This window comes from Metarhizium acridum (assembly GCF_019434415.1).
Source record: "Metarhizium acridum strain ARSEF 324 chromosome Unknown scaffold_141, whole genome shotgun sequence".
NCBI lineage: Eukaryota > Fungi > Ascomycota > Sordariomycetes > Hypocreales > Clavicipitaceae > Metarhizium > Metarhizium acridum.
In genome coordinates this window covers 1,835,326-1,862,117 of record NW_027094020.1, presented here as the reverse complement: position 1 = coordinate 1,862,117, position 26,792 = coordinate 1,835,326, and the positions used below count along the sequence as shown (strand labels likewise).

The 26,792-nt window shown below is 38.3% G+C and overlaps 5 protein-coding genes across 5 annotated transcripts; 2 read left to right on the top strand and 3 right to left on the bottom strand.

The window, feature by feature from the left end:
• Positions 1-3,867: 3,867 nt before the first annotated feature.
• J3458_009213 (uncharacterized protein) lies at positions 3,868-5,761 on the bottom strand. Its single transcript, XM_007815721.2, has 2 exons — positions 4,734-5,761; positions 3,868-4,650 (listed from the first exon to the last, which is right to left on the bottom strand). The coding sequence occupies exons 1-2, from the start codon at positions 4,992-4,994 to the stop codon at positions 4,312-4,314; spliced, it is 600 nt and encodes a 199-aa protein (XP_007813912.2). The 5' UTR covers positions 4,995-5,761; the 3' UTR covers positions 3,868-4,311.
• Positions 5,762-17,004: 11,243 nt separating this feature from the next.
• On the bottom strand, positions 17,005-18,066 carry J3458_009212 (uncharacterized protein; the record flags this gene model as incomplete). The annotated part of the gene is made up of 2 exons (XM_066119638.1): positions 17,005-17,314; positions 17,459-18,066. One exon carries the CDS (start codon positions 18,064-18,066, stop codon positions 17,584-17,586), a length of 483 nt encoding a protein of 160 aa, XP_065975434.1. The 3' UTR covers positions 17,005-17,314; positions 17,459-17,583.
• Positions 18,067-20,595: 2,529 nt separating this feature from the next.
• On the bottom strand, positions 20,596-21,182 carry J3458_009211 (uncharacterized protein; the record flags this gene model as incomplete). Its single annotated transcript, XM_066119637.1, has 2 exons — positions 20,596-20,881; positions 21,040-21,182. The coding sequence occupies 2 exons, from the start codon at positions 21,180-21,182 to the stop codon at positions 20,596-20,598; spliced, it is 429 nt and encodes a 142-aa protein (XP_065975433.1).
• A 681-nt stretch (positions 21,183-21,863) lies between these two features.
• Positions 21,864-22,878, top strand: J3458_009210 (uncharacterized protein). Its single transcript, XM_066119636.1, has one exon. The coding sequence runs from the start codon at positions 21,959-21,961 to the stop codon at positions 22,775-22,777; it is 819 nt and encodes a 272-aa protein (XP_065975432.1). The 5' UTR covers positions 21,864-21,958; the 3' UTR covers positions 22,778-22,878.
• Positions 22,879-23,157: 279 nt separating this feature from the next.
• On the top strand, positions 23,158-23,832 carry J3458_009209 (uncharacterized protein; the record flags this gene model as incomplete). The annotated part of the gene is made up of 1 exon (XM_066119635.1): positions 23,158-23,832. One exon carries the CDS (start codon positions 23,158-23,160, stop codon positions 23,830-23,832), a length of 675 nt encoding a protein of 224 aa, XP_065975431.1.
• Between the last annotated feature and the right edge of the window lie 2,960 nt (positions 23,833-26,792).

Below are 26,792 nucleotides of genomic sequence, written 5' to 3'. Positions count from 1 at the left end.
GCCGCCACGGTCCTACGCGCCACATTGAAGGGGCTGTGTGCCACAGGCAGCCTCGAGATTGCCTCCTCCCAACTGCCCGGTTGCACAGCCTTCCCGCCCTTGCACGTGTACAGAGACGGAGTACCTGCAAAAGACCTTGTTGTGCGCACATGGTGAAATTCAGATTCCCCATGTTCTGGCAAAACGAATAGTACTTGGTGCATTGGTAAAGCTGCATGCCAAGCAGGGATATTTATTGCTTGATGCCGCATGAAGAACAGAGATGCTCCGCAACTCAACGGCCTTTCCCTTCCAGCTCGTGCCGCCGCTTCTCCCTTGCATTGTGACGAGCATTGTGACGATGCGGTCGGAATCAAGGGAGGCAGGCCTACCTAGTCTTGCCAGTCTAACAAGATTCATCTTGACTTCCCCGCATCGATTTTGATGGCTGACCAGACTGCGTATCCATCGCGGATGGCGAGATCAAGATTCCCGATGCGTTGTACCATCACTTCCCCCCCCCCCCCCCCCCCCCCCCCAATTTCTAACCTCAGGGGGTTTTTCCTTCGTTATTATTTCGGAGATCAAGCCTGGCCTGCAGGTGGTAACGTGCCACCCCACAACATCGTCAGCCCCCCATTTTCGTCACATCCACAACCAGAGCATTGACAAGAAAACTACATTTTCAATTTTCAAAAAAGCTTAAATAATTAATAATAAATCTAATAAAATACTTGAATTATAATAATAAATACATAAATTAGCTAATATTATAACCAATCAGCTCACATAAAAAGTGGGTCCTTCTAGCTTATTATAAGCTTAAAAACTAGATTATGTAATTTTCTAAAAACACACTATACTATACTATACTATAAAAACTATAAAATGTAGTTTTTTAAGTTTTAAGCTTATAATATTTTATAAGAACCCACTTTTTTTAGTATAAGCTTATAATATAGAATTTATACTAGTTATCCGTAAAACTTATAATTCTATAAGTATTTTATTAGATTTAATATAATTTTTTATATTCGAAACTATAAAAACTATAAAACTATAAAACTATACTACTTCTAATGCTCTATCCACAATAACGCGATTAATGTAAGAGCCCTTTTTTTAACATTTAATAACTTCATTAAATTAAGCTCTTTTAACCCTAAATTTACATTATAGCCCCTATTAATATCGCTTATAAGAATAGAATTAAAGCTACTATTAAAGACGTTAATTTTAGCCTTTTAAAGGTTTAAGTAACCTAAGATTATAGCTTTTCTTAAATAACCCTTTATAATTAACTTTATAGTTATTAAACCATTTGAAAGGCTAAGATAAGCTCTTAATAATTATTATAAAGATAAGAGAAAGACCTTATAAATTAAATTTTATATAAGAAAAAAGCTAATAAGCTACTTAATTATTATCACGTTTAAGCTATTATATAAGTTATTATAACTTAAGGTAATAATAGTAACTTAATTAAAAAGTATTAAATTAACCGCTTTCTTTAACGTAACTTAAAGGTTAAAATAAAGGTATTATAAGGTATTAAGTTTAAAAGAACTCTTAATATAATAAAAGATTAAATGTAAGCTTTTTATAATCTTTTTAATTATTTAATTAAGGTTTAATTAATTAAGTTAACCTAAATTTATAACTTTAATAAAATTAGTATTATAAAAGGGGATTTTAAGGCTAGTAAGGTTATTAGAAGTAGCCTTATTAAATATTTAATAAGAATAATAGTGTAACGGTGGCTTAGGTTCTAAGGCACAGTAGGTCTGTTTCTTAGGAAGTAAGTCAGGTTGAATGCTACAGAGTAGCTTTTTGAGCAGTATCCCAATAAGGCCGTTAAGAGTATAACTCTCAATAGTAAGACTATTGCTTAGATTGATCAATAGAGATCTAGACTATCTGACTATGGGAATACCTCCTCCTTAAGTACTCGTCTATCTCTCTATTGTAGTCCTGGATCGATTTGCTCGACCATCGATCTCTTCGAACCTTGATCGACTGGCTCGAGGTTCGGTCGGTTCGATCCTCCCTGGTCGATGTGTTCGAACATCGACCTCTTCGATCGCCTCTTGGGTCACGTGGCTGGTCACGTGCCCCTGCCTTCTTCTTGTGCCCACGGGTCGTGCCTGTCCTAGCCGGTGCGGTCCCGTCCCGTGTCTTGTGCAGTGTCGTTCGTAACAAATAGGGTCTTCTCGTAAGTAGGCTTTAATTCTTAAATGTGTAAGCGCTATAGGTTACTATATTAAGCCTAGAGTATTAACAAGAAAACTACATTTTCAATTTTCAAAAAAGCTTAAATAATTAATAATAAATCTAATAAAATACTTGAATTTTAATAATAAATACATAAATTAGCTAATATTATAACTAATTAGCTTATTTAAAAAAGTGGGTCCTTTTAGCTAATTATAAGCTTAAAAACTAGATTATATAATTTTCTAAAAATGCACTACACTATACTATACTACAAAAACTACAAAATGTAGTTTTTACAGTTCTAGGCTTATAAGAGCTTATAAGGATCCACTTTTTTATGTTAGCTTATAGTAGAAGATTTATACTATTTATCCGTAAAACTTATAATCTTATAAGTATTTTATTAGATTTAATATAATTTTTTATATTCGAAACTATAAAAACTATAAAACTATAAAACTATACTATAGTTAATGCTCTAATTAAGCCTATAGTTATCTTAAAAGGCTTAAAGCTTTAAGGGTAATAGTTTTCTAACTATCTTTCACATTAAGCTTTTACTTATAGTAATTTTAATTAAACTAATACTTAAATTACGATAAAATAGTTTAAAGAGGTCTTTTTATTAGAAATAACGCCTAAAAACCCCTTCTTATAGCGTATTCTTATTTTAAATAATATTAGGCTATATATTTTAATTAAGTTAATATATATAGCTTATATTAATCGTGTATAGCTTCTTTTTCTTTTAATAAAGATATTATATATTACCTAACTACTAAATATAAGCGTTTTTAGGCCCTTAAAAACCTATTATTATTAGTAGTAAGCTAATATTATTAATTTTAATATCTTATTATTACGGTAAAAACAGCGATTTATTTAAGCTTATAAGAAAGCTTTTAAAAAGGCCTTTATAGTAATAAATATTTAAGCTAGATTTTAAGCTATTAGTATTTTTTTTACTAATATTAAAAGAGCTCTTTAATCTATTATTAAAGATAATAGTAAAAATAAGCTTATAATACTAAAAAAGTAAAAAATTAATAAATAATAGGTTTAATAAACGCCTTATAATAATAAAGAGATTTAAGCTTAAGTAAATATATTACGCTATAACCTTAATAGTATTAATTATAAATATTAAACCTTAACTTTAAAGGTTAATTATAGCTTTAATTAAAAGAATAGCTTTATTATAATCTTATTTATTAAAAATAAATATCTTAAAGTTAAATTTAATGCTTTAAAGCCTATTAATTAAAAGGCTATTAAAAAAGACTTTAATTAAGCCTTTACTATTATCTCTAATATTATTAAAGCTAAAGCTAAAGCTAATTATATAATAGCTCTTTATAAAGAATATTATAGCTATATAATTAAAGAAGATACCCTTAAAATTATAGGCATAAATTAATTTAATATAGAATTTACGTTCTAGCTGTAGATAGCTAATATATGCCCTTTTCGTTAAAAAATGCCTTAATTTTAATGTGTTATGATAGAGCCCTGGATATGACGAAAATGGGGGGCTGACGATGTTGTGGGGTGGCACGTTAACTACTACGCACCCCCGTGCAAGCAATTGGCAACCAAGCTAACTCGTGTTACTAGTTGGGTGATCTCATGAATGACAGGCATTATTGGCGTTGTGGCAAGGCTCACCCGCGCGTCATCAGTAATGGTCGGCGAGGAATGTCTCGCATTTTCGCACATGTCTTGTCGTCACAACAGCTGTGTGGCTTTTGAGTGTCTCACAGTCCTGTCGCAGCTACGGAGTACGCTTAGAATCTTGACAGCCGCTTCCTCTCTACCCTTGCTGGCATTTGACTGTCATTCCCACACAGCAAAACATCACCTGGGTGTCGACTCTATTCCAGTGAGATGGCGGAATTTACTGTTCAACGCAGGTAGCAGAGAACGTTCTAGCTAGGAATACGGAGTAATTCGAGTTCAATTGCAAGGTGCTATCCACTCTACCCAGTCTTGACGCACGCAACAATGAAGCATGCTTCCAAATCAGACGCAAAATGTTACATGGCCAGGAAATTAGTTCTTCGTTTTCCTAAACTATCAAGTACACAAACACGCTCGCATACCATCCAAACTTTCTTTCATTTACATCAGGAAGACAGCGAATCCGAGAGCAGCAGCACCGATGCCCCCAAGGGAAGCCTGCATATGCGAAGCAGCTCCTGTTCTTGTCGGTTGGGCGCCAGAAGCTGTGCCAGAAGCTCCGCTCGGCGACGTCGCTGAGCTCTCGACCACCTTTCCGCCAAACATGGCCGGAGGAGCCCGGTTTGCGGAGGCGCTCTTCGCAGTAGATTTGTACTCGTCAAGTGAATCAGTGGATGATGGATTGACGACGCCGACCATGCCGTTCTGACAGTGGCTAGCGACAGTACAGTAGAAGGCCATTGGGTCTGTGCCGTTCACCGTGACCTGGAACACCTCCTTCTACAAGAAGAACACTCAAGTCAGCTCACAGCCACGGGCACGCCATTAGCAACCAGAAGACCAGCAGAAGAATCACAGCTTACGTTTTCTCCGTTACCCGAGGTCTTCATTACACCAGAAAAGAAACCACCTTGGGCAGCCGGTGTGCATCCGTTTGCAAAGTCGCCCATAGCCACGCTGTGCTGTTTGTAGAAGTGGTACTCCAAGATGTCTCCCTTGGCAGCTGTAACTGAATCAGGGGAAAATGCCAGGCCGTCTTTTCCAACATCAATTCTGATTGTCTTTGCGCTTGCCTGGGCAGCAAGGGCGGAGAAGGCAGCGACCTTGACGGCTGTGAAGAGCATTGTTAACTGCTGATTTGTGTGGAGGGTGATATAAGAAGTGTTGGCTTCGAAAGATCGACAGCTGTGGGTCCGATGATGGGGAGACTAAAGAAAGATCAAAGACAAGATCCAATCGAGTCAGATACGTTGGCCTATGAGAAGGAATGGGATATGTATTAGTCGCGGAACAATTGGATGGGAGAGCCGACCCCTTTATACCCAACGAGCGTCGGGGGATTTACAAAGTAAAGCGCCAAAGGAAACGAATCCAATACACATTATCCTGCCCGAGGTCAAGCTCAACTGGCCGAGTACCATTCGTCAGTAAGCTGCAGGCTGGCTTACTGATCCTCATGGGTTGTTGGTCCCGTCTCGGGTTGTGCGGCATCGATGATGAGACGCACAACGTCAGGATGGTCAGTGGCCTGGAGTTGGTGGCGGCCAGAAAGTCCGTGTTTGACTTCAGGACAAGGAACCCGTGGCCCTAGAACCGTGCCGCCCGTCTTGTCCTCTCCATGTTTCATATTTTGTATTGACCAGATTGTTGCCTGGATTCAATCTAAATAACGAGAGGGGCAGAGCAAGAATGCCGAAATACAATAGGAATTCAACCAGCGATTGTACATCAAGCGCCAGCAGCAAAAGACAGCGAGCAGCAAAAGCGACCTAACCGACTAAAAGCAATCAAAGGCCATAACTAAAGGAGCGCTTCATGACGTCGGTTCGTCTGATGTGGACATGTCCATCAAAGATCCGCAGTTGACCTGTCACGGAATCTTCAGAATTCGGGGGCACGCTGGGCCGGTTTGGGATCCTGGGCCTTGCTGAGCCATACATTTAGCCATGCCGTATCAATTGGCGATGGATTGTCAGGAATTTCAACTTCTTTGGTCTCTGGTTTCGAGTTCAGTTATTGTAACCTTTCTTCGTACCGAGTACAAGCTCCATACAACTGCGACGATCATTCTGCCAAGGCTGGTTGGCTGAGCGACGGCTTGCGGAATTCTTCGTTCTGTAGGAGATCTTGTATGGGTTTGGCCCTATTTCCTTTACGCCTGAATCCTTCCGGCTATTTCGGGGATGGAGAATGGGATGCAGCTTTTTCTGTTGGCGGCCCTGGAGGGTAGTGAAGGGAGATGCAGCCTGTATGGCTCATCCGGCAACGTTAACCGCCAAGGCTATGGGATGAAACACGCCACCATAGCAGTTCGTCTGTGCAAAATCAATCAGTCAGAGACTCGCAGGGCTTGAAACGTCCTTGAAACATGATTTTCGGCGTCATCTTTTCCTGGACGTTTCCAGACAATACTATTTTTGGACGACATCTTGCCAGAACAGAACGCTCATTGAGGCCGCCTGCGAGGGTGGCAAAATGTGGAGTTTAGGGATGTCGTGTGTCCTGATGCCGGCACTGGGTTTCCAACTAGTTGCCGGGAACAAACAGTGTCAGTGTGCAATAGATGACTATGGCCCAAGTGGCCGAAGAGCTGGGATGCACAACTTAACTCCATCATGGCACGCACACGGACGGCAATAGTCGCAGTAACGAGCTGGACCTGAGATGCAATATCCAAACGCCAAACTTTGTAAAGCGTGCAAGGAGTTTCAGGAAAGAACTCCAGCAATGGGGACCAGGTTCTACCATCTGGTGCGGTCTAAGGCGCAAACTCTGTGTTGAAGTGTGAGACTCGACTTGGAGTGGACAGGCATTGCCTACGATTTCAGCTTGTATAGAAGAGGTGCCTGCTTGGCCCCGTTTCCCCAACATTGAAGAGGGGATACTTGTGCAACAGTCTGGTGCAGCAAAATGACGGAGTCTTTGATGAATGATCTCTGCGCGGACTGGTCAAAACAGACGAGCAGACTTTCCTTTGCTTTTGCGACTTTGTTTATACTGGCAGCTATAAAGAAGGCAGCCCTAGAAAAAGGCCAGTCAAGGAGAACACACTTGAACAAGAAAAAGCAGAAGAAATTGGCCAAGCGAAAACACCCTAATCCACAATCAGAAGAAAATTAAAACACACAAGCTCCAATGCGGCGGATTTTGTCCAAAGCAAAGCAGACGAGTTATGGATCAAGTTCACGTCACTGCATCCACCAAGGACATTTAAAACACATCTCTCCGCAATGAGGCTGAAGATGATTGTACTAAAGTTTCCTTATCTCATGCTCGCATATACGTTTTTGCCGACAACCACGGACACTCTACAGTTGTTCGCCTTGCAGAAGCTGAGGGGCGCACTGACGCGCTTCGTCCTGCACGATGAGAGTTGCGTTGACATGGCAGAGCTTGTGACCTACACGTTTTGGAGCACGGTGGATAATGGAGACGATGTGCCTTGGCCTGCTTTTGTGCTGCTTGTAGAATCGAGCAGCTATGGAGGAATTCAGATTTTGAGAACAGTGTAGAATCATTCAGCGACTTCCTCAACCACCTCATCACGCTGCTATTACAGCGTTTAGACTAGATATGGCTTCCGAAAGCTGGGCATATTCGGAACCAGAGTTGGACTTTTTTCTTTTCCTGCGGTACACGATGTCTGCTTTTGGTATATCAAGCAGTTGGCCCTCGGCATCAATGGGAGTCAGCTAGCGTGTTTAGGTGCGCGAGGGAATTCAACATTTGAATGCCTTTGGCACGTACCCCGGGGCTACGACAGCCATAACCAGCCCGCCATGTGCACCTTTCCCTGTATCATTGCTTTCTTGGCATGGAATTGTTAAGAAATAGACTCAATTGCACCAGTTTGCTCAACACTACTCGAAAACTTCGTTTTTCTGCGCACATTGACAGCCGCAAGGTGGCAGAGCTAAAGGCTGAAGATGGATCCAAGGTGTTATTGCTTGGGGTACTCTTTACGTAAGGAAGCATTAGACTAACAAGTTGTGCGGTTTACCTTCAGGATAACGCGCTAGTGCTTGCTTCAAGTACACCAGACGTTTTACTGGATTAAAGCCTTCAACATGGAGACTGCGTGGACAGCCTAAGAAAACGTCCATAGTGCTAAAACGATGAGAGTACCCTTCAAAGGCGGACCAACAAAGATGCGACATTGCCTCGCCTTATTAATGAGTATAACCATCACATGAGCAGCGTTGACAACGGCGACCAGTTGCGAGCCGAGTTCAAGCCCCTCCGGAGAGTACAACGGGTGGGCACATTGATCCTACGTTCCTGGCTTCAATTCATACATGGCCAGAGGTGGAATACCAATCTGTGACACTCCGATCGAACCCTAGATATACTCCAGTGGCTACAGCGCTCATGTATACAGCTCCCAATAGATATACTCATAACCAGTCCCTTGGTCCGTGGCCTCTCCAAATCTGGACTCTCTCTTGCTTCGTAAACAGAAGTTTGTCTCCGGTGGCTCGGCATTTTTTTCGAATGCCATTGTCATCCAACAGTAGGACGATTGCGGCCATGATATCATCACGATGACGAAAGACATGGGTCAGCAGTTCTAAATGGCCGCGATGTGGAGGGTAACGCTCCTGGATAGAGGAGTATCTTGTCAACTGTTTCTCACATAAGTTTTGGTTGCACATGGGTCAATCCACAGTCGAATATGGGTGCATCAAAAGGCGTGCGACGGTACATTCTCAATATATGTGCTGACAAGTCCAACACGAGGTTCGTCGGCAATACCGGACATGATCCTTTTGACCTCTGATGTGTGAAGAAGGGTTGGGAACATGCCACTGTGCAGTTTCTCGCCTCGCATGACGTTGAATGTGCCTGGAATTTTGAGGTAGGGTTCAAGTTGACCATCTTCCTCGACGGTGTGCCCGCGCTTTACAGTTCCAGCTACGCCCAAGCCATGCAAGATAACAACAGGTAGGGTCGCAGCCTTCTCCTCGTCCTGGAAGTTCGGGGTTTGGCTCGTCGAATTAATTATCTGCTTCATGCATGATACTACTGTACGCATGTATCGACAGATGCCGCTTCTGGTCTCCCGCAGTTCTAGGCCAGCAGACGCGATGACCTTGACCTCTATTCGTCATTGATAACGACCTCTTGAGCAGACACTGAGATTAACCTGGCGTTGTATAAATATTTACTATGGCTCAGACAATCGTGTCATCATTTCAAGTACGTGATGCACGCATTCCCACCATTTTGGGGTGTGTTGACAAGCCTGCAAGGAAACAGTCATGAAAAGTAAACAGCGGCATATTCTCTCGGCTAGTTTAATATCCAAACACCTGCCACCACTTTGATATTGTTTCATCGTATACTCCTGCTCCAAGTCGCTAGTTACAAGCTCGTGAATCGGTGGAGGCATGCGGACACAAATAGCTGTAGGATAACGACCGAAGCGACGAAATATATTTCTAATTTCCTTAAGGTGCTAGTGCGGATTAAATTTTTTGCTCGTCTATATTCGAACAATCTCTGCTCCGTCTGCGTTCCGATCGGCCTAGTTCCAACGGAGTTATTAGACCGAGTTTTTCGCCAGTGACCGCTCGACGGTTCTAGGAGGTGTTGGCGGCAGAGAATGTTTCGGAGGCGTTCTGCTTAAGGTACCACCAGCGCTGCCGTGCCCGATAACCATGGTGTCGGCAATTAGACGCTTGTTGTTCATGATAGTTTGAATGTTTAAAGTGACAACATTGTCTTGAGTCTTGACTGAGGTTGTGTGGATCTTTGATCACTGATGGATCCCTTTGAGTGTGTTAAGGTCCAAGTGAGGTATTGGACCCACTTTTCTGCGATACCTAACAGGCACTTCTTTGGTAATCATATCTGCCACGATAGGAAGATGTAGCTCTTTGTAAATTTAAATATTACTGGTACTTACACTATCACATTACTTCTTAGTAAGACTTTGTACCGTTTAACACGGTTTTTCTCATTGGCCAGAACCCCTGCCCGGTACGAAAAATGGACCTTAACACATTCAAAGGGATGTGCTCTACCTTCTAGTTATGTTGCTTAGCAACGCCTAATGGGACGCGTTTAGTGTTTTCATTACGTAATTCTAAGCGTGTTACGCAACAATCTTACCATTTCTCGGCATCACCCGTTGGTCAAGGTGGGGGCCCACAGCAGCCCTTGTTTTGGCGCAAAAAATGCGGGACATCGTAAATGTCGCACGGCACAACAAGCCTACTAGCTGTATTGGGCATCTGGCCACGTAATACACACGGAAATTAGATAATACGTATAGCATTCGTGGAGCTAAGCGCCCCTTTTTAAGGGGTGTATATAATTCTCTCTTTTATAGCTTAATTTAAGGCTTTTTATTATTATTTTATGTGTTATTTAGGTATTAATACCTACTTTTATATAATAGTTATAAGCTTAAAAGAAATTTAACTCTTATAACTTTTATAAGCATATTAAGCCTTCTTTATATATATAATATACTTATTCTTTTATTTTTTAAGCTTATAATAAGTGCTTTAATTAATTTATTAATGATTATAATATTAATTTTTATTTTAAAGAAGCTACTTTAATTCCCGTTAAAATAATAAAAATAATTTAATCTTTTATATAATTATAGTAAAGCTTAAAAGATTTAAGATAATATAAACCTTAATTAAAAAGAGTAAGAAACTAATAGTTTTCTTACGCTTTAATAACTAATAATAAAAAGAATTAATACCTTATTTCTTAAATATTAAAAATATAATAAAGGTCTCTCTTTTATTAAGCTATATAAGAGTTTTAATAAGAATTATATTATTAAGTGTAATAACTATTAATATAAAGAGAATTACACGTATATTATACGTACTTAAATCTTTAATTTAATTAATTTAAGTATTTATAAGGTTACTTATATTAACTTAAAGAAGTAAAATTCTAATTTTATATTAAGATAGCTATTAAAAGCACTTAAAAATTAGCTTACTTTAACTTAATTAAGCGTTTAAAAGAAGACTTATAGAATCTATTAAGTAAGCTTTAAAGAAGCTTAATACGTTAATTAAAGTGCTAAATAATAGTATCTTAATTAAAGTAAAGCTTATACTTACGCTTATATTAATAATATTAATAAGGTAAAAGGTATTAACGTTATTTATAATTTTCTTAATACTATTAAAACGTAATATAAGCTTAATTAAGCTAAAATAATACTTAACTTAATTATTATTAATAAAGCTTAAGAAGTTAAAGAAATATAAACGCTTAAGAAATTTATAAATATATTTAACGTTATTATTAACGCTTATAAGATTAATAAGTAAAGTAATAAAAGCGTATTTATTATATTAGGTAAATACTTAAATTAGAATAATTAAGTAAAAAATAATAATAATAATACTTTAAGACAAATAAATATTTATTCTTATAAATTTAAGTATTAATAATAGAAAGCTTTTACTTATTAAAGGCTATATTACGTAATTATTAAGGATAAGAATATAAAGCTTAAAAAGTATCTATTAAAGAAAAAAGTTAATTGTATTAAAAACTATTATAATAATAAGAAATAAAAGAATTTACGCGTGAAAATAATAATAAATAGCTAAGATAAAGGCTTATAAGTATTAAATAATATTTATTCTATAAGTAAAAGCTTTAATACTATAATTATTAACCTAAAAATAATTTAATTAATTAAATAATACTTTAAAATCTATATTACGCTTAAAAAGATTAAATACTTACTCTCTTTAAGTATACTATTAAATAATTATAGCGTTTTATATCTTATTAATAATATTAACTTACTTAAGCTAAGCTTATTTAAGAAAACTATAAGTAAATATATAAAGGTAAGTATAATTACTTATTTAATTATTAGAAAAGGTATACGTATACTTAAAAAGATCTTAAATAATAAATAAAATACTTAAATTAAAGATCTTATTCTTAATAATATAACTATTATTAAGGATTTTTATATTAATATAATTTTAATAAGTAACCTATAAGTAAAAGGCGCTTAAATTTACGGTTATAATAATATATTATACTTTAAAATTATATAAGAAAGCGTAATATTAGCTTTATTACTTAAAAAGTTTAACGTTACCTTTTTAAAATATAAGCCTTTTAATAATTATATTAAAGACCCTTAAGGTAATATTATAATATTAAGCGCGTTAATTATTATTATAATAAGTACTTAAGCTTAAAATATATATATATAAAGCTCTTAATACTAGAGATTAAGTAAAGACTCTTTAAAGCTAAGAGAAAATATATTAAGACTTTAATATTTATAGGTAGGTTATTTTAATTAAGCTATATTAAAGAAGCTTTATTTATATATTAAAAATATATAAATAAAAGGGATTAAGCGTAAAAACTATAAAATCTACGCTTAAGTTATTATATAATAAGTTATATTTAAGCGCCTAAGAGAACACGTATTATTAAGGCTCTTTTAGTAGGTATATTAAGACCTTTAAGACTATTAACCTAATTATAATAGTATAAATTAACTTCTAGTATTTAAAGATAAATATATTAAGATAATATAAGTATATTAACTTTTAAATAAAGCTTAAAAAACTATTTTTAACGCGTTATTTTACTTTAAGCGCTAGGTAATAAGGTAATTTAAGCTTTTTATATGTAAATTTATATAAAATAATAAAGGTATAATAATTAAGTAAGTAAGAGATTTAATATTTTAAAGCTAGGTACGCGTATAAGGTATTAAGCTTAAAAACTTACTATTATATACGTATAAATTAAATAATAATATTAAGTAAGTAAGCTAAATAATTATAAAACGCTTAAATAAAATACTTATAAGCGTATAATTACCTATAAACCTATAATTAAATAGTATATAAGCTATAATATACCTATATAATATAAGCTTAAGTTAACTTATAGGCTAAAAAACTCTAATAAAAACCCTTAAGGCTTAATTTTATAATAATACTCGCTTATTAATAAAAGAGCGTATAATAAACTTAAAGCTTAATTAAAATTAAGTTTACGTATATAATTACTACGTATATTCGCTTAAGAGAGATTATAAGATAAGCTAAAATAAATGATATTATAAAATAAGCTTTAAAGGCTATATAAATTATCTTATTAGGTACTTTACATTTAATATTTACTAAATATAAATTTCTTAGCTTAATAAGGTAATAATAATTAAAAATATAATATTTAATAAGTTAATCTTTTATAATTTACGTATTAAAAGCGTAAAAGAGCTTTTAATAGTAGAGTTAAAGGCTTAATTTTAAGCTCTTTAAGTTAATAATAAGCTAAATAATAAGCTAAACTTATTATTAGCTCTTATAAAAGAAAACCTTACTAAGATAAAGCTTATTACGCTTTTTAGCTTAAGAGTAAAAGCTTAATTAATTATTTAAGATAAAGAATTAAGTATATAAGAGTTAAAAACGCGTATAAAACTTTAAATACCACGTTAAATACTAGATTATACTATTAATATTAGTTTAATTAATATAACTATTAAGTTTAAGTAATTAACTAATATATTAAAAGCTTAAATAAGTATAAAGTTAATACTTTCTTAAATAAAAAAAATAGTTTAATTTAAGAATAAGGCTTACGTAATTAACCTATTAGATAATAATTAAAGTAAGTAAAGATTTCTAGTAATAAAAGCTTATTAAGTAAATAATAAACTAACTACTCGCTTAATTACGTAATTAAAAGCTTTAATTATAATAGACATTATTAATAACCTAAAATTAAAGAGCTTATAAAATATAAGAGTAACGCGTAAAAGCGTAAGACTAGCTAATAAAAAGCGCTAAAATTAAAGTACCTTATGTAAAAAGCGCCTTAACGTGTATTTAATTAAGTACTTATAAAAGTAGCTATAATAGAATATTTTACCTAATTAATAGAATATAAAGTTAAATGCTATATAAAGCTTTATAATAGTATTTATAATAGTAAATACGTATTATAATAAGCTAAATAAAGCTAATATTAATTAATAGCTTAAGCTAATAAATATTTATTAATCTTAGTTAATTAAGCTACTTAAATCTTAAAAAGAGATATTAAATTACCTATTAAAAGCTTAATAAAAAGAAGTAATAATAGTATAGATTATAATATTACGTAAAAGAGATATTTAAAAAGAAATTAAGCGTATAAATATTAGATTTAAGCTATTACCTTTAAAATAAGTGTATACTTATAAATTTAATAAGAAGAGCTTTTTAATAAAGTATAAAGCTTATATTTATATACGCGAAAACTTATAAAAACGCTTAATAATTAAATAAATCTATATAATAATACTTATAACGTATACTTTTTAAATTATAATTATACTAGCTATTAGGTATAATATAAAGATAAGGTAATATAATATTAATAATACCTTTTTATATATAATATATAGTAAGCATATAATTCTAATAACCTATAAGCTTTTTAAGAGTTTTAAGATATTAGGGAAATACGTAAAGTTACTTAAGGCCTTATATAAGCTTAAAGACTTATTTAACTTATAGTTTAAAGAGCTAAGCTTAACTCTTAAAAAAGCTAGGCTTATTTTAAGTAAGAAAAAGCCTTATATTTTTTATAATAAAGCTTAAGATATTTACTTAATTTTCTTTATAAATAATATAATAATTACTTATTATAAAATAAAAAAAGTAAGAAACGTAATAAACTATATAATTAAATACTTAAAGTAAGTATATAATTTAAATAAAAAGAGTGAATTAAGCTTCTTTTTAGGTATATAGATTATTAGAGATTAAAAAAATCATAAAATATACCTTAATTATAAAGCTTCTATTAATAAAATAAGTGAAAAGTTTAAATAAGTATAAAAAGGCACTTTTTCTATTATATTAATCCCTATAATAAAGCTTATTACACGTGTTAAAGAGGTAATTAAGCTTAAAATTAAGATATACTAAGAAAAAGTTAGCTTTATATTATATATAGTAATTATAATATAGTTAAATATAGCTTATATAGCTTTTAAGCTTTTATAATTTTTAATAAACTTAGGTTTTAAGTATTAAAAGGTAATAGATTAAGCTATTAAATATTTAGCTATTATAAGTAAAGTTACCCTTTACTATAAAGGTATAGGGGAAATCTAAGCGTTAAAAGTTATAAGTAATACTTTATATATTAATAATATTAGTATATAAAAGTTATTATAAGATTATATTATAATATTATTTAAAGGGCCTATTATTTAAAAAGCTACGCGTTAAAGTATTATAATTACATTTATAATTAAGGTAAAATTACTTACTTTATAGTAAATAATAAAAGAAATTATAACTTTAAAGCGCCTTTTTTAGAGTATTAAATTTAACCTTTAAAAGAAATATAATATTAAATATAATAATTAATAGATTATTTGTCTTATACTTAATTTAAGTAAGCGAATTAATACGCGTTTATATTATATTAATATTTATAATATATAATTAAAGTAAAAATATAAAAAGAGAAGCTTTAAAGTCACGTATTTACTAATAGCTAAAATACTTATAAATAGATTTATAAAGGTATTAAATAAGTAACGTTTTAAATACTTTAAAAGCTTACTTAATTTAATAAACTTATATAACTAAAAAGAGATCTTATAGCTTTATAATTACGCGAATAAAAGTATTATTAAAGGGGAGATATTAAGTATATTTACCTCTTAAATATATAAGCGCTTACCCCTTTTAAGTAAAGCGCGCTTAAAAGGTAAATATAATTTTATAAGGTAATATTAAAATATTAAAACTTTAAATACTAGTAAGTAAAAGTAAGCTATTACTTATATTAAAATATACACGTAAGAAAATAACGAAAATAAAGCTTACTTCTTTATAATTAAGTTTATAATTTAATTTAATAAGGCTTTTACTTAAGCTTTCTTACTTTCTTTAACTATAAATAAGCCTTTAATAGTATTATTTATCTTAATATTAGTTATAAACCCTTTATATATAATGCTTTACTTTATAAGAAGATTAAGCTATAATTTAAAGTACCTAATAATACCTATTATATATTTAAGGCTTAAATAATTAAAATTAAGTAAGAAATTATAAATAATAAAGCGTAAAGATAAGAGAAGCTTACCTTACTATTTACATTTAATACTAATAATATTCGCTTAATAATAAGAATTAATATAATATAATTACATATAAAATTAGTAATTAAATAATTAAAGAAGAGAGAAATAAGCTTACTAAGAATAATAAGGGTAATTACCTGCCTTATATAAGTAGTATTATTTAAAGTAACCTTTAATTACTTTATAATAATAACCTTTATTACCTTTACTTATAATAATAGCTTAAATATAGCTTTTATAAGGAATATTATAGAGTATATTTAGCTTTAAAAACGTAATTTAAATAATTAACGTATATAAGATAATTATTTAAAGCTTTTAAGCTTAACTTACCTATTACCCCTTTATTAGTTTAATACCTAATAAAGAGTAATATTACTTTAAAGATAAAGAGAGCTATAAATTATTTACCTTATTATTAAAGGTTTTAATATTACTAGATTAATTCTTAAAAGTTATCTTAATATTAAAACGAAAAAGATTCTTAAAGATATTTTATTAAGTATTCTTAATAAGTTTTTAGTTAAATTTAAAGCTAATATAATTATAATAATTAAAATATAAGCTTATAATTATATAAAGGTAATTATAAAAGAAAGGAAAAAGAGCTTATAATACTTTTAAGAGATACGTATAAATATAAAGAGTAATTAATTAATAAGCGTATAAAGCTTACCTTTAATTTACTTTAATAATATAAGGCTAAAATAATAATATAACTAAAAAGGGAATAATATAATAAATCACGTAAATACTATAAAAAGTAAATTAAAGGTATTAATAGGCGTGTAAGAGCTTTAATTAAGTACTTAGCTAAGTGTAGGCTTATTAGCTTAAAGGCTTATAATAGCTTTAAACGTAGCTTTAATTAAAGGGTATATTATATAATATAATAAGCCTATTAGCTATATTAGGTATTTAGCTACGTAATACACACGAAAATTAAATAATACGCATAGCATTTATAGAGCTAAGTGCCCCTTTTTAAGAGGCGCATATAATTCTCTCTTTTATAGCTTAATTTAAGGCTTTTTATTATCATTTTGTGTGTTATCTAGGTACTGATGCCCGCTTTCGTGTGACAGTAAAAAGACGTGCCGGGACAGCGGCCGACGTCTAAGATACCCAGCCAACAGCCTTTAATACGCAATTTCTCACGCAATACCATCAAAACAGGGTAATCTTTTGGGTTTTTGCATCATGACCTTGAGCGAAAAAACACTGCAGGCTTCACAGCCAGCACTTTGAAAAGCACACGAAGCCGCAAACTCAAGGTGCATATCGTCTCCTAATCATGGATGGGCATGAAAGCCACCGCTCAACGGAATTCGAGCTATTCTGCAAGGAACATCAGATTATCACGCTTTGCATGCCTTTCCATTCGTCTCATATCCTTTGGCCACTAGAGGTTGGCTGCTTTGGGCCACTGAAGAAGGCCTATGGCAAAGAAATTAAAGTGCTGACAAGAGCGGGATTACGCACATTACGAAGGCGGACTTCCTACCTGCGTTTTGCACCGCCCTCAAAGCTGCAATGACGGAATAAAAATCCAGGGAGCTTCAAGAGGGGGCCTTATTCCATTTGACCCAAAACGTGTCTGATCACAGCTAGATGCAAGGCCACGGACGCCATCGTTGGGGAGTGGGTTTGCGCCATTTGCCATCGTGGTCTTTGGGCAACTGTAATCTCGGCAAAGGTGGCGGTTTGTCGGCGTCCTTGAAAACGTCCTGCTGCTTGGCTGGCGTATTCCTGACGCGATTTACCAAGTCTGTGTCTGAAATGGCCCCTACAGGCCCCTCGAAGCAGATGCCCTGCCAAAGTTTCCCGGCCTTCTGGTTCTGTTTGGCGGGGAGGAAGCGGACGAGCTGCCCATTGCCCTGCGGCTGCCCGCCCCATTTCCAAGCGTCGTCTTGCATATTCATGGGATATGCGGGTGGATACTCGTCCCTCTCACATTGGGGCTCCTGTCGATGTGCTTTGTCTTCCCACTCGTTACCGTCATGCTGTACCGCCCAAGTCAAAGTCGCCTTGCCGTCCTGTCGCCAATTGGGTTTGCCAGCTTCCGGGGGGGGCAGGTAATGGTTGCCCATTGAGGGCTGACTCTCATTGCAGAACTGTAGTGGTAGCATGCCTGGGTAATTTCTTGGGCATTGACGTCATACTGTGCCGAGGTGATGACCCTCGACGTCTTTCTTCTCGGCTGGCAGACCCTTGAGCTTTCCCTTCTCAACGCAAATGCACAAGAATGGAGGACAGAAGCCATATTCACACGCAAACTCGCACATTTCGGCAGTTTCTAGGGTCACGTCGTGGCCCGATATACAGCCTTGGCCCGATTAGGCTGATCAGTGGTGGTCATCTCGTCCTCGGAGAATTTTTGCAAGTCGACAGCCCAGTCAATTGTCCCAGCGAAATTAAGCTTCCCCCAGTCTGTTTCGTCGCGTGTCTTTCGTTGTTGGAGTCATGTAACCGACGTGGTCTGCATTGTAGAGCAAAACATCCGTGTTGGAGTCGTCATCGTGGAACGTCTTCACATTGACTCCCTCTTATCATCTCTTCGATCTCCGCATAGGCTAGGTATCCTCTGGTGTTGGTACAGCGACCAGGATTCGCGGATGAATCTGTACGGGAACCTGTAAAGTCACACGTCGGGCCCCAGCAACCCTCCTTGGCCATGCGAAATGACCTGCCGTAACCAGCTTCACCAACGAAAATTCTGTTATTGGGAACCCCGGCTTTAGTAACTAAGCCGAAAGACAAAACAATCCGTTGGAAGAAATAGATTCAATGGTGGGAGACGCAACCTACTCATCACGAGCATGTTGTTGGTTTCAGTCCAATTTACTGCATTCGTTAGCTGTTAGCAAATCACATTTTATCAGCTTCTTTTGACGTCCGAGCACTGACCATGACTTCGAATGCATCTACCAGATGGGCATTCGTCAAAGGCGTTGGGGTTACCGGCATCCCACTGGCCATGCAAGTCATACGCCATATACACGATACAGTCAACAATAGAAGCAATCCGGTCGAAAGGAAATGCCTTTAAATACCAGTATAATGCAGGAGCTGCAATTGATACCGACTTGTCCCTTCCTATTCTGGCTTTTAATGCTGTGAGGAATTCGAGGTAGTTCGCTCCGTCAGATTTTTGGCCAAGGGCTGGCCCCGACGTAGATATCCGGCGCCTGACATGGGTTAGTACAGAATAGTAGTTCAGTTGAATACATTTCGTTCTTGTGAATGGCCATATTTCAAGTCTGGAAGCCAGGCCGCGATGAGCAGGAGGCGAAGGAGATAATAGGTACTCACACCAGGGTATTTCCAATCAATATCGACACCGTCGATGCCCTCGTCCTTGACAAATTGTGCGCAGTTACCGGCAAAAACTTGACTGTTATTGACGATGGCATTTCGGATAATACCATACGTGGCGGGCTCTGTCGAGTATGCCCAACCACCCAATGATAGAATGCGCTTTACATTTGGCAGCTTTTTGAAGTCCTCCCACAAGTCTTTGCCCTCGCTAATGACTGGTTTCCAAGTGACGGGATCGATATCAGCGAATTCCAGTGAATATGTGCATATGAAACATTAGTATTCGCATGCTTTGCCTTTAAATGAAGGCAGTCTCGCTTCGACGCAAAGGCTTCATAGTAACCAGTCCTTTGAAAGGCAGCAGGCGGACCAGACTCGAGCTTGATTTCCCTACCGCTGTTAGACACGCAAGTGTTTTGGTAGCCCTTTTTCCTACTCCCCGGGCCGCCACCATCAGGCTGGTGTACCTTGTGATGGGCCGGGAAAACACTAGAAGCCCTAGTTGCTGCAACAGGCCTTGAGCGGACATGGGTTTAAGTCGGCAATAAATATTGACTTGTCTTTTGGGGGCTTGCCTGGGACTATTAGTCCACATCAAGTGCCTTACTATAATAGCGGCAATAGTACCAAGCCATCGCTTACGCACATATTATAGCCCGCTAGCATGTCCTTGCACTCGGTCCAAGCCCATGTCTTACCCTTATTCCAGCCTTCCAACTCCCTTGTAGTAACTCCGTATAATTTGGTAATATTATCGCATCTGTCATATCGCTGATGAGATGAATTGCGCAGGTACCGTCTGTGCTAGGCGTAGGCGGCTCGGGTGTTGGCTCCTTGTACGGTTGCCCAGGTGAGCAGCAGACATAGTCTCCTGGCATGAGACTGGAGCACAAGTTTGGCTTAGGATTGTACCTGTGAAGGTCGGTACTAGAAATGACGCATCGAGAAACGAGATCTGTGCAGCCATCTCCAGAGTTGACTCCGATATACCGACAAGTATTTCGGGGCCTTGATGTTTTGACTTTTTCCATTCCAACGGACCTGTCCAGATGTCCAGAGCTCATGGCCAATGTCTCGTTGTTTCCCGGGAAGTTTCCTTTGGCAATCTGCCGAATGTGAATGCTGGGTATCGATCCCGTTGGCCGCAGAATCATGTTGGATGTAGCATAGATGCCCTCGCTGCACGCTAACACGGCCCTTTATACCGCAGCCAGATCTCCAGTTGTATCAATAGATAGACCAAAACTCTCTTCCGCCTGCAGCTCAGTTCTGCAATGCTCGGCAGTAGTATGATTGGGCGCCTATGAGTTCGATTGTAAGCGATCGGCCATAGCATTCAGAGAGGACTCGGCTGTTTGTTTGCCTAAGCCGGATCCAATGTAGATACCGGCAGCAGTCTTGTGGTGATATCCTAAAATGAGACTCTCATCGCAGTTGTCCTTCTCTTGGAAGTAATTTCCCATGACACGCGAGAGATCAGCAGCCTGACGCCCATCTCCGGCTCCCTTGATATCCATAGTTGAAGCCACGCTTAGGATTCCCTTGGTGGGTTTACCTTGGGAGAAACAAGCGGTAGCAGTGTCCAGGCTGGAACGAAAGAGATCATGGCCCTTCTTAGGGCTAGTCACTGCAATATTCATAGCAGAGGATTATGCAAACGCTTAACAGAGAGGCAAGGAATCCAGCTGTGCGGGTTGGAGTAATCTTGGCATGGAAGCGGGCAATCGTGGTAGTCTGAGTCGTACGCGTCGATATCACCAATGGGTGAAGGATCGTCATGACCAACTGGCTCCGTGGCTTGCCTTCCATCAAGATTGAGAGCTGCGTGCACGGCATTGATAATCAACACCAAGGTAAAGGCAATAGCCATATCCCGAGGAACTCGCATCTTGACTAGTTGCGGGACAAGAATAGAAAATAAACAGTGAGAGAAGGAAAGAATAAAAGGCAAAGTCGAAAATTTCCATCACGACATTTAAATGCCATTTCCCTGCCAAGTGGTACTTTTACAAATTGTTTCTTGTCTTTCCACCTCTGCAGATGATGAACTTCTGGATCTGCAGGGGCCGGGCGTGCGGACCCAGGAATCGTTTACAGTCTTTCTTTGAGACCCATATTGTAACGTTGACAGATAAGTTGAACGGTATGAGAGCGTATGTATTCATCGTGTCCGCTCCATAATTTGGTGGTTCGAGCGAAGCTCTCACCACCACAGGTTGCTGGCTGAACAACCCAGCCTAATGTGGAGCGTGCACGAGTACATGTGTACAATTAATTGATACCTAGGTAGTTATGCCTTATACAGGTGTATATATTGACAGCCTTGTCATCTCTTGACTCGCCGAGCAAGGGTCTTCAAAACTTGAAGCTTGGCAACCAAGTCGGGAGTCCCAAGCGGATACTTCACCGTTTCCACCGCAGGCATCTTGATCCCATGACGCCACATCAAAGGGAAATTATTATTGGACCTTTTAGCGAGGATTTCCATACTCCTTCATGACAAAAGGAACGCGCTCTAATTGAATAGCAAGTGTACCCCGTTATATTTTTTTGCATCTCTCCATCCTCAGGTCTCGTCTTTTCTGACTTTATTTCTTCACAAGGCTTGAACAAACACAACTTCTACACTATTATTTTCTTCACCATTATTTTCTACACCGAGCCATGATACCTCTCAGCCAAGTCACTTACTCCCGTGACACCACGGTCGCGGCCGTGCGAGACTATTATATATTTTTAACTCGGATGTATCTTGATGAAACCCTTATCAAGGAACCACCTAAAGGAGGCTGGCCATCCATTACTCCCGAGAGCATGCGTGGCCTGGGTAAAACGAATGAAGTCATATCACTACTTCGCCACCTCCCTTATATCGATTCACCTTGCTCTGATAGTGGGCCTAACGTGTTGCCTGATTGCATGTTTGCCGACTGGAAAGCTCGAGTAGAAGAGCAAGAAGATGGCTTTCAACACGGTAGTGATGCTTCCGAAGTCGCACGGATGTCTTCTGAAGGGGCTGGAAACTATGAAAACGTGCCTTCTCACGTTATTGGTCTCACTTGGGACTCTGAGGAACGGTACAGCTTCTTGCTAGACACGAGACTCGGTATCATACACTGGGTTCAGTGTGACCATCATCTAAGGTATCATTCAAGCCGAGCACCCATCAAAGATAATGCCTACGATTACGCCCCTGAACATGAGGCCGATACATTCCGTGATGCTGGAACATGGGCTATTCCTGATTTCTTCCAAGTCCTCAAAGAGCAGTACCAGAATCTTAGCTTTCTTCCGCAAAGTTCAACAAGGGTGTGCGATGTAAACGCGGGGGAGCACCCAAATGATACAGGGAAGAATCAGCTAATAAAAGGCATCTTTCGCCAGCACGGGTGGCCTAATATGCAGTATTATCGGAAAGATGATTGTCTGAAAGCTATTCGTTGCGCTTTGGTGGAGCATAATTACTCGACCGATGATATTTAGACCAGACGCTCGGTTGGCAGAATGGCGAGAGCTGGCGCCTTGTAGCATTCGTTTGCCACGACATTTTTTCACAAGTCAATGTAAGATTTAAATGCTTGTACTCAATCATTTCAGAAGATGGAAGAATACATCAACACTGTAGCGCAGAGCCCCGTGCTCTTCATACGTGATGTCGCGCCAAGATAGACCTGGCCTTGTCCAATGGAGCTTCGTGGGCCTCATGTCTCTATACCCTCCTCAAGGGGCATGTATAGGTCAAGGGCATATACCAGTCCCTACATGTCTCTACTGTCGACAGCGAGCCAGACTCTTGTGCTATTTCTACTCCTCACTACTGCCCGTCTTTGTTTAACCCCCTGGCTACATGTAACGTCAACATCATGAACATCGTCTTTCATCTTCTCAACGCCGCCGCTCTTGCAGCAGCAATTGATTTTTCAGTCATATTTCCGACATCCTCGCCGCCAGCGAGCTCTGAGCCCGAGCCCTCGATTTGTGCCGCGGAAAACTACACAAATTACCTCATTGGTCCCAGGCCAACAGGCACTCTGTCAAGTGCCATGGCCTCTTACACCTCCCAACTATTCAAAACGTGTACTTTGCCTCTGGAGGAATGGCTCGACTGCCCATTCCCGGAAAGCTCACGATTATGTGGCTTTTCCACAGCTGGTCCATCCGAGGTAATGTCGGCGTACTCTGGCTTTGGGAGTTTGGCCTCATCATGGTGGCTCACGCACAGCCTCGCTGCCGAACAAATCGCTTCCAGCTGTCCCTCCCGCTGGTATGATGAAATGGATCTCATACCATTTGCAGCTGTCAAACTAAAGGAGACGATTTCATTCGCAGAATGCTTCATTCGGGAGGTCACCACTGCTCCCTCGGATGGGGTTTCAAAGGTGGCATCAACACCGTCAACCGCGCCCAAAACCTCCGCAGCGCCCGCAGCGAAAGAAACAGGAGCTACCGAGTCATTAGCAGCGCGGTGGAGGCAAGACAAGCTGATAACATTTGCTACAGCAACCACGGCAACCTGGATGCTGTTTTGGGGAAAATGACGGTCAAGGCTCCTGCGCGCGTCCTGGATCGACAACGCTGGGTAATAATGTTGCAGTGAAACTCGCTTTTAGTATTGAATATAATTTGTATGGTTTGTTTAGCACAGCCATGAGGAATCATGTAATGGAGGCACAGCAACGAGGCTGATACTGCCAAGACTAGATCATGGCGGCACAGTAACTACAGAGTGCAGGCGTGGATATTGACAGCTGCTACTTCGCCTCTATTTAGTTTATAGAAGTGCTCCTATTAATCTATGAGACTTCATCTTTCCAAAGGGCCCCCGTGACTCTCTTTCTCTACAGTGCCGGTTGCACGGGAAGATTACACGGCCAGACTACTGTCGCCAGCGCAACTGATGGTGCTTGCTTTGACACAAACTGCCAGGTAGCATCTTTCGATACATCCATCGTGTGAGACTGCCCGAGCGGCCAGGTGCAGATTAGTTACTGGGAGAAGCCAGGCTGCACGGCAAAGTGGTTTGGCTACGGCTACACAAGCAGAGGTACCTGTCGTACGCTATGGACTGAGGGCTGGAAGTTTAAAGCTGCGTGGCTACGATGTGCGATAGAGCAGGATGACTGTGAATAAGGGGACATGTACTTGTGATCCGGAGCCACCCCGTGGAATTTGCACGTAGCTAGATTATTCATGCGCTGCCAGCTTGGGGCAGTGATGTGGTTTGTCCCAAGATATCAGAGGAGGATTTTGGGACCAGAGAGTGTTTGCCAATGGCGCGAGAGAAGACAAGCGCAACCACGGCAGAATCAGTCGACGCACGAGAATGATGAGCAGCGACCTCGTCCTCATGACATAATTAGCAACGACTACTATCTTGGCATATTCTAGCAAGATTGATGATGGTGAATTGTAAGGAATGAGGAAATATTACTTGAGTCGCCTTGATTATACTATACGTTTTGGGGTTAAATCTTGTAAAGATGAATTTAACAAAGTACAATATAATTAGACTTGCGTGGTTAGTTACGGTTCCCTGGCCAAAATACAGTGTTGGTAGATGCCCTCTATCTAGCTCGTTTTTTTGATTTTTTTTCTCAACAAGTTAAAAAGACGTAAGATTTTTTTATTATTAATAATTGCAATATTTTTACTTTTCAAGTTTTACTAGTATCAATTCTTCAATATCATAATAAGTAACTCACTTGTATTAAGTATCAAAAACAACGGCTTATCCGCCTCCGAAAATAGGAGACTTGGCCCACCACATTCGATGGTTTCCTTGTCAGGGAATTCTTGGCCCCTCCCCTCCCTCCGTTGCTACTTTTGCGTCGCCTAAGCGGCATGGAGTCTCTTTGAGTTGTTCTTTCAAAGCTTTTTAACCGCCCGGGCTGACTCGTGAGGTGTGACCAGATGACCAACCTCGCGGGTCCCTACCAAAGAAGGTCCTCGAAATGGAAAAAACTGTGCCAAGGCTTTTCGCAAATGCTAAAGTCTCGACACAGCGGGCAACACGTCACGCTCCTCCAGAATGACTCAAGGAGGCGAGAGGCCTAGCAAACTACCATAAAATTTCCTTTTATAAAAGGAATGGACTTCGCGTTTCCGCTAGTCACTCGCATCTGCACTCGTCACCGCTTGAAATTAGAATCCAAAAAGAAAAATTAATGCGAGGCTAATTTTTCATTGCGAGGATCGGCTTGCTCCATCGACTTACGCAACAGATTATTCGATGCTCGCCTGATGCAATTACAGTGTTCTGCGGGGCCTCATTGGGGAGAACATATTCGAGTCTGTCACAGCTGTGGGAGATTCGGAGCACAAAAGCCGCCCCGAAAAACTCAATCACCTCTGGGGATGTTTGCAGCAGAGATTGAACACTGTAATCTGGTGCCAATATTCACTGAAACCGAAGCATACTGCGTTCAGACTGCATCTTAATCGTCTTGGATGCCACGCAGAAACAGAAATTGCCTCCTGCATGAAGCGTTGGTTGGCATATTACGTGGCACCAGTCAGCCTCACCGTTGTGTACACTCTTTTTGTAGGCATTTCGCCAGACAGAGAAGGCCTGCTGGTGTGTCTGGTTATGACAGTACCTCGTTGTCTTGATGGCGAGAGTCCCTGATCAATATTATGAGTCAAGGCAGATATATACGGGATTCTGCCATGGTGGAGGTTCGGCACATCTCGTCGGTACATCTTACGTCAGTAAATCTTACGTCAAACGAGGCATCCAGTCGCAATTAATACATCCCAGACGAAGATGTTATGCTGGCTCGGTGGTCCTGTTCCCATGCTCTTGTTTCCTTCAATCTCATCACTATTGGCTGTATGGAGGAGGCAGCTGATGATCATGACACCTCCAAACGTCTTATACTGATGTGTCCTTGTCTATCAAGGGGTTGGTTGATACTGTGAATGAGCCAGCCACGTTTTGTATCACGACATGTACCTTGTGACCAGCCTCGCAGGTGCCATTGTCATTGGTTCTGTGGTCATTCAGCAACCCGGAAACGTGGATTATGCCATTTACCTTGATTTGTTGTCACGGCGGATTATGAAAAGGGGGGCGACCATCAATGTAAGAGCACGGGGCAAAGATGCTGGGTTAAAGTCCAACAGTACCTGTGGTTATATGAGCAGCACATGCTCCCTTCCGATATTCTCATTCCAGGTCTATCAGATAGACTCTTCTTGACTGACAGTCTTTTACTTTTGCACTGTGACGAGGATTTATGTATAGCTCCATGGGAACCGTTGGGATCGTTGTGTTGGTTACTCCGTACTCCACACAGCGTTTGCAGATACATGCATTGATCTGTGGAGCACAACAGATTCGAGATTTCAGACCGAGGGGGCATCCGCTGGCTCGTCCGTAATGCTATACAATGTTGTTGAACGGCAAGTGGCAGCTCATGCTGTCTTCATCTATTCACCCAACCCAGGAAGAGGACCCCGACCAGTGGTGTTGCACCGTCTCTCCGGTTCAATGCTGCCT

What these genes read in the sequence shown, in the direction of transcription:
- J3458_009213 (XM_007815721.2), bottom strand. Translation starts at nt 4,994, where the DNA reads ATGCTCTTCACAGCCGTCAAGGTCGCTGCCTTCTCCGCCCTTGCTGCC. An exon ending in CCTCGGGTAACGGAGAAAAC is followed by an intron (nt 4,651 to 4,733) that starts GTAAGCTGTGAT and finishes TTCTTCTTGTAG; the next exon opens with AAGGAGGTGTTCCAGGTCAC.
- J3458_009210 (XM_066119636.1), top strand. Translation starts at nt 21,959, where the DNA reads ATGATACCTCTCAGCCAAGTCACTTACTCCCGTGACACCACGGTCGCG.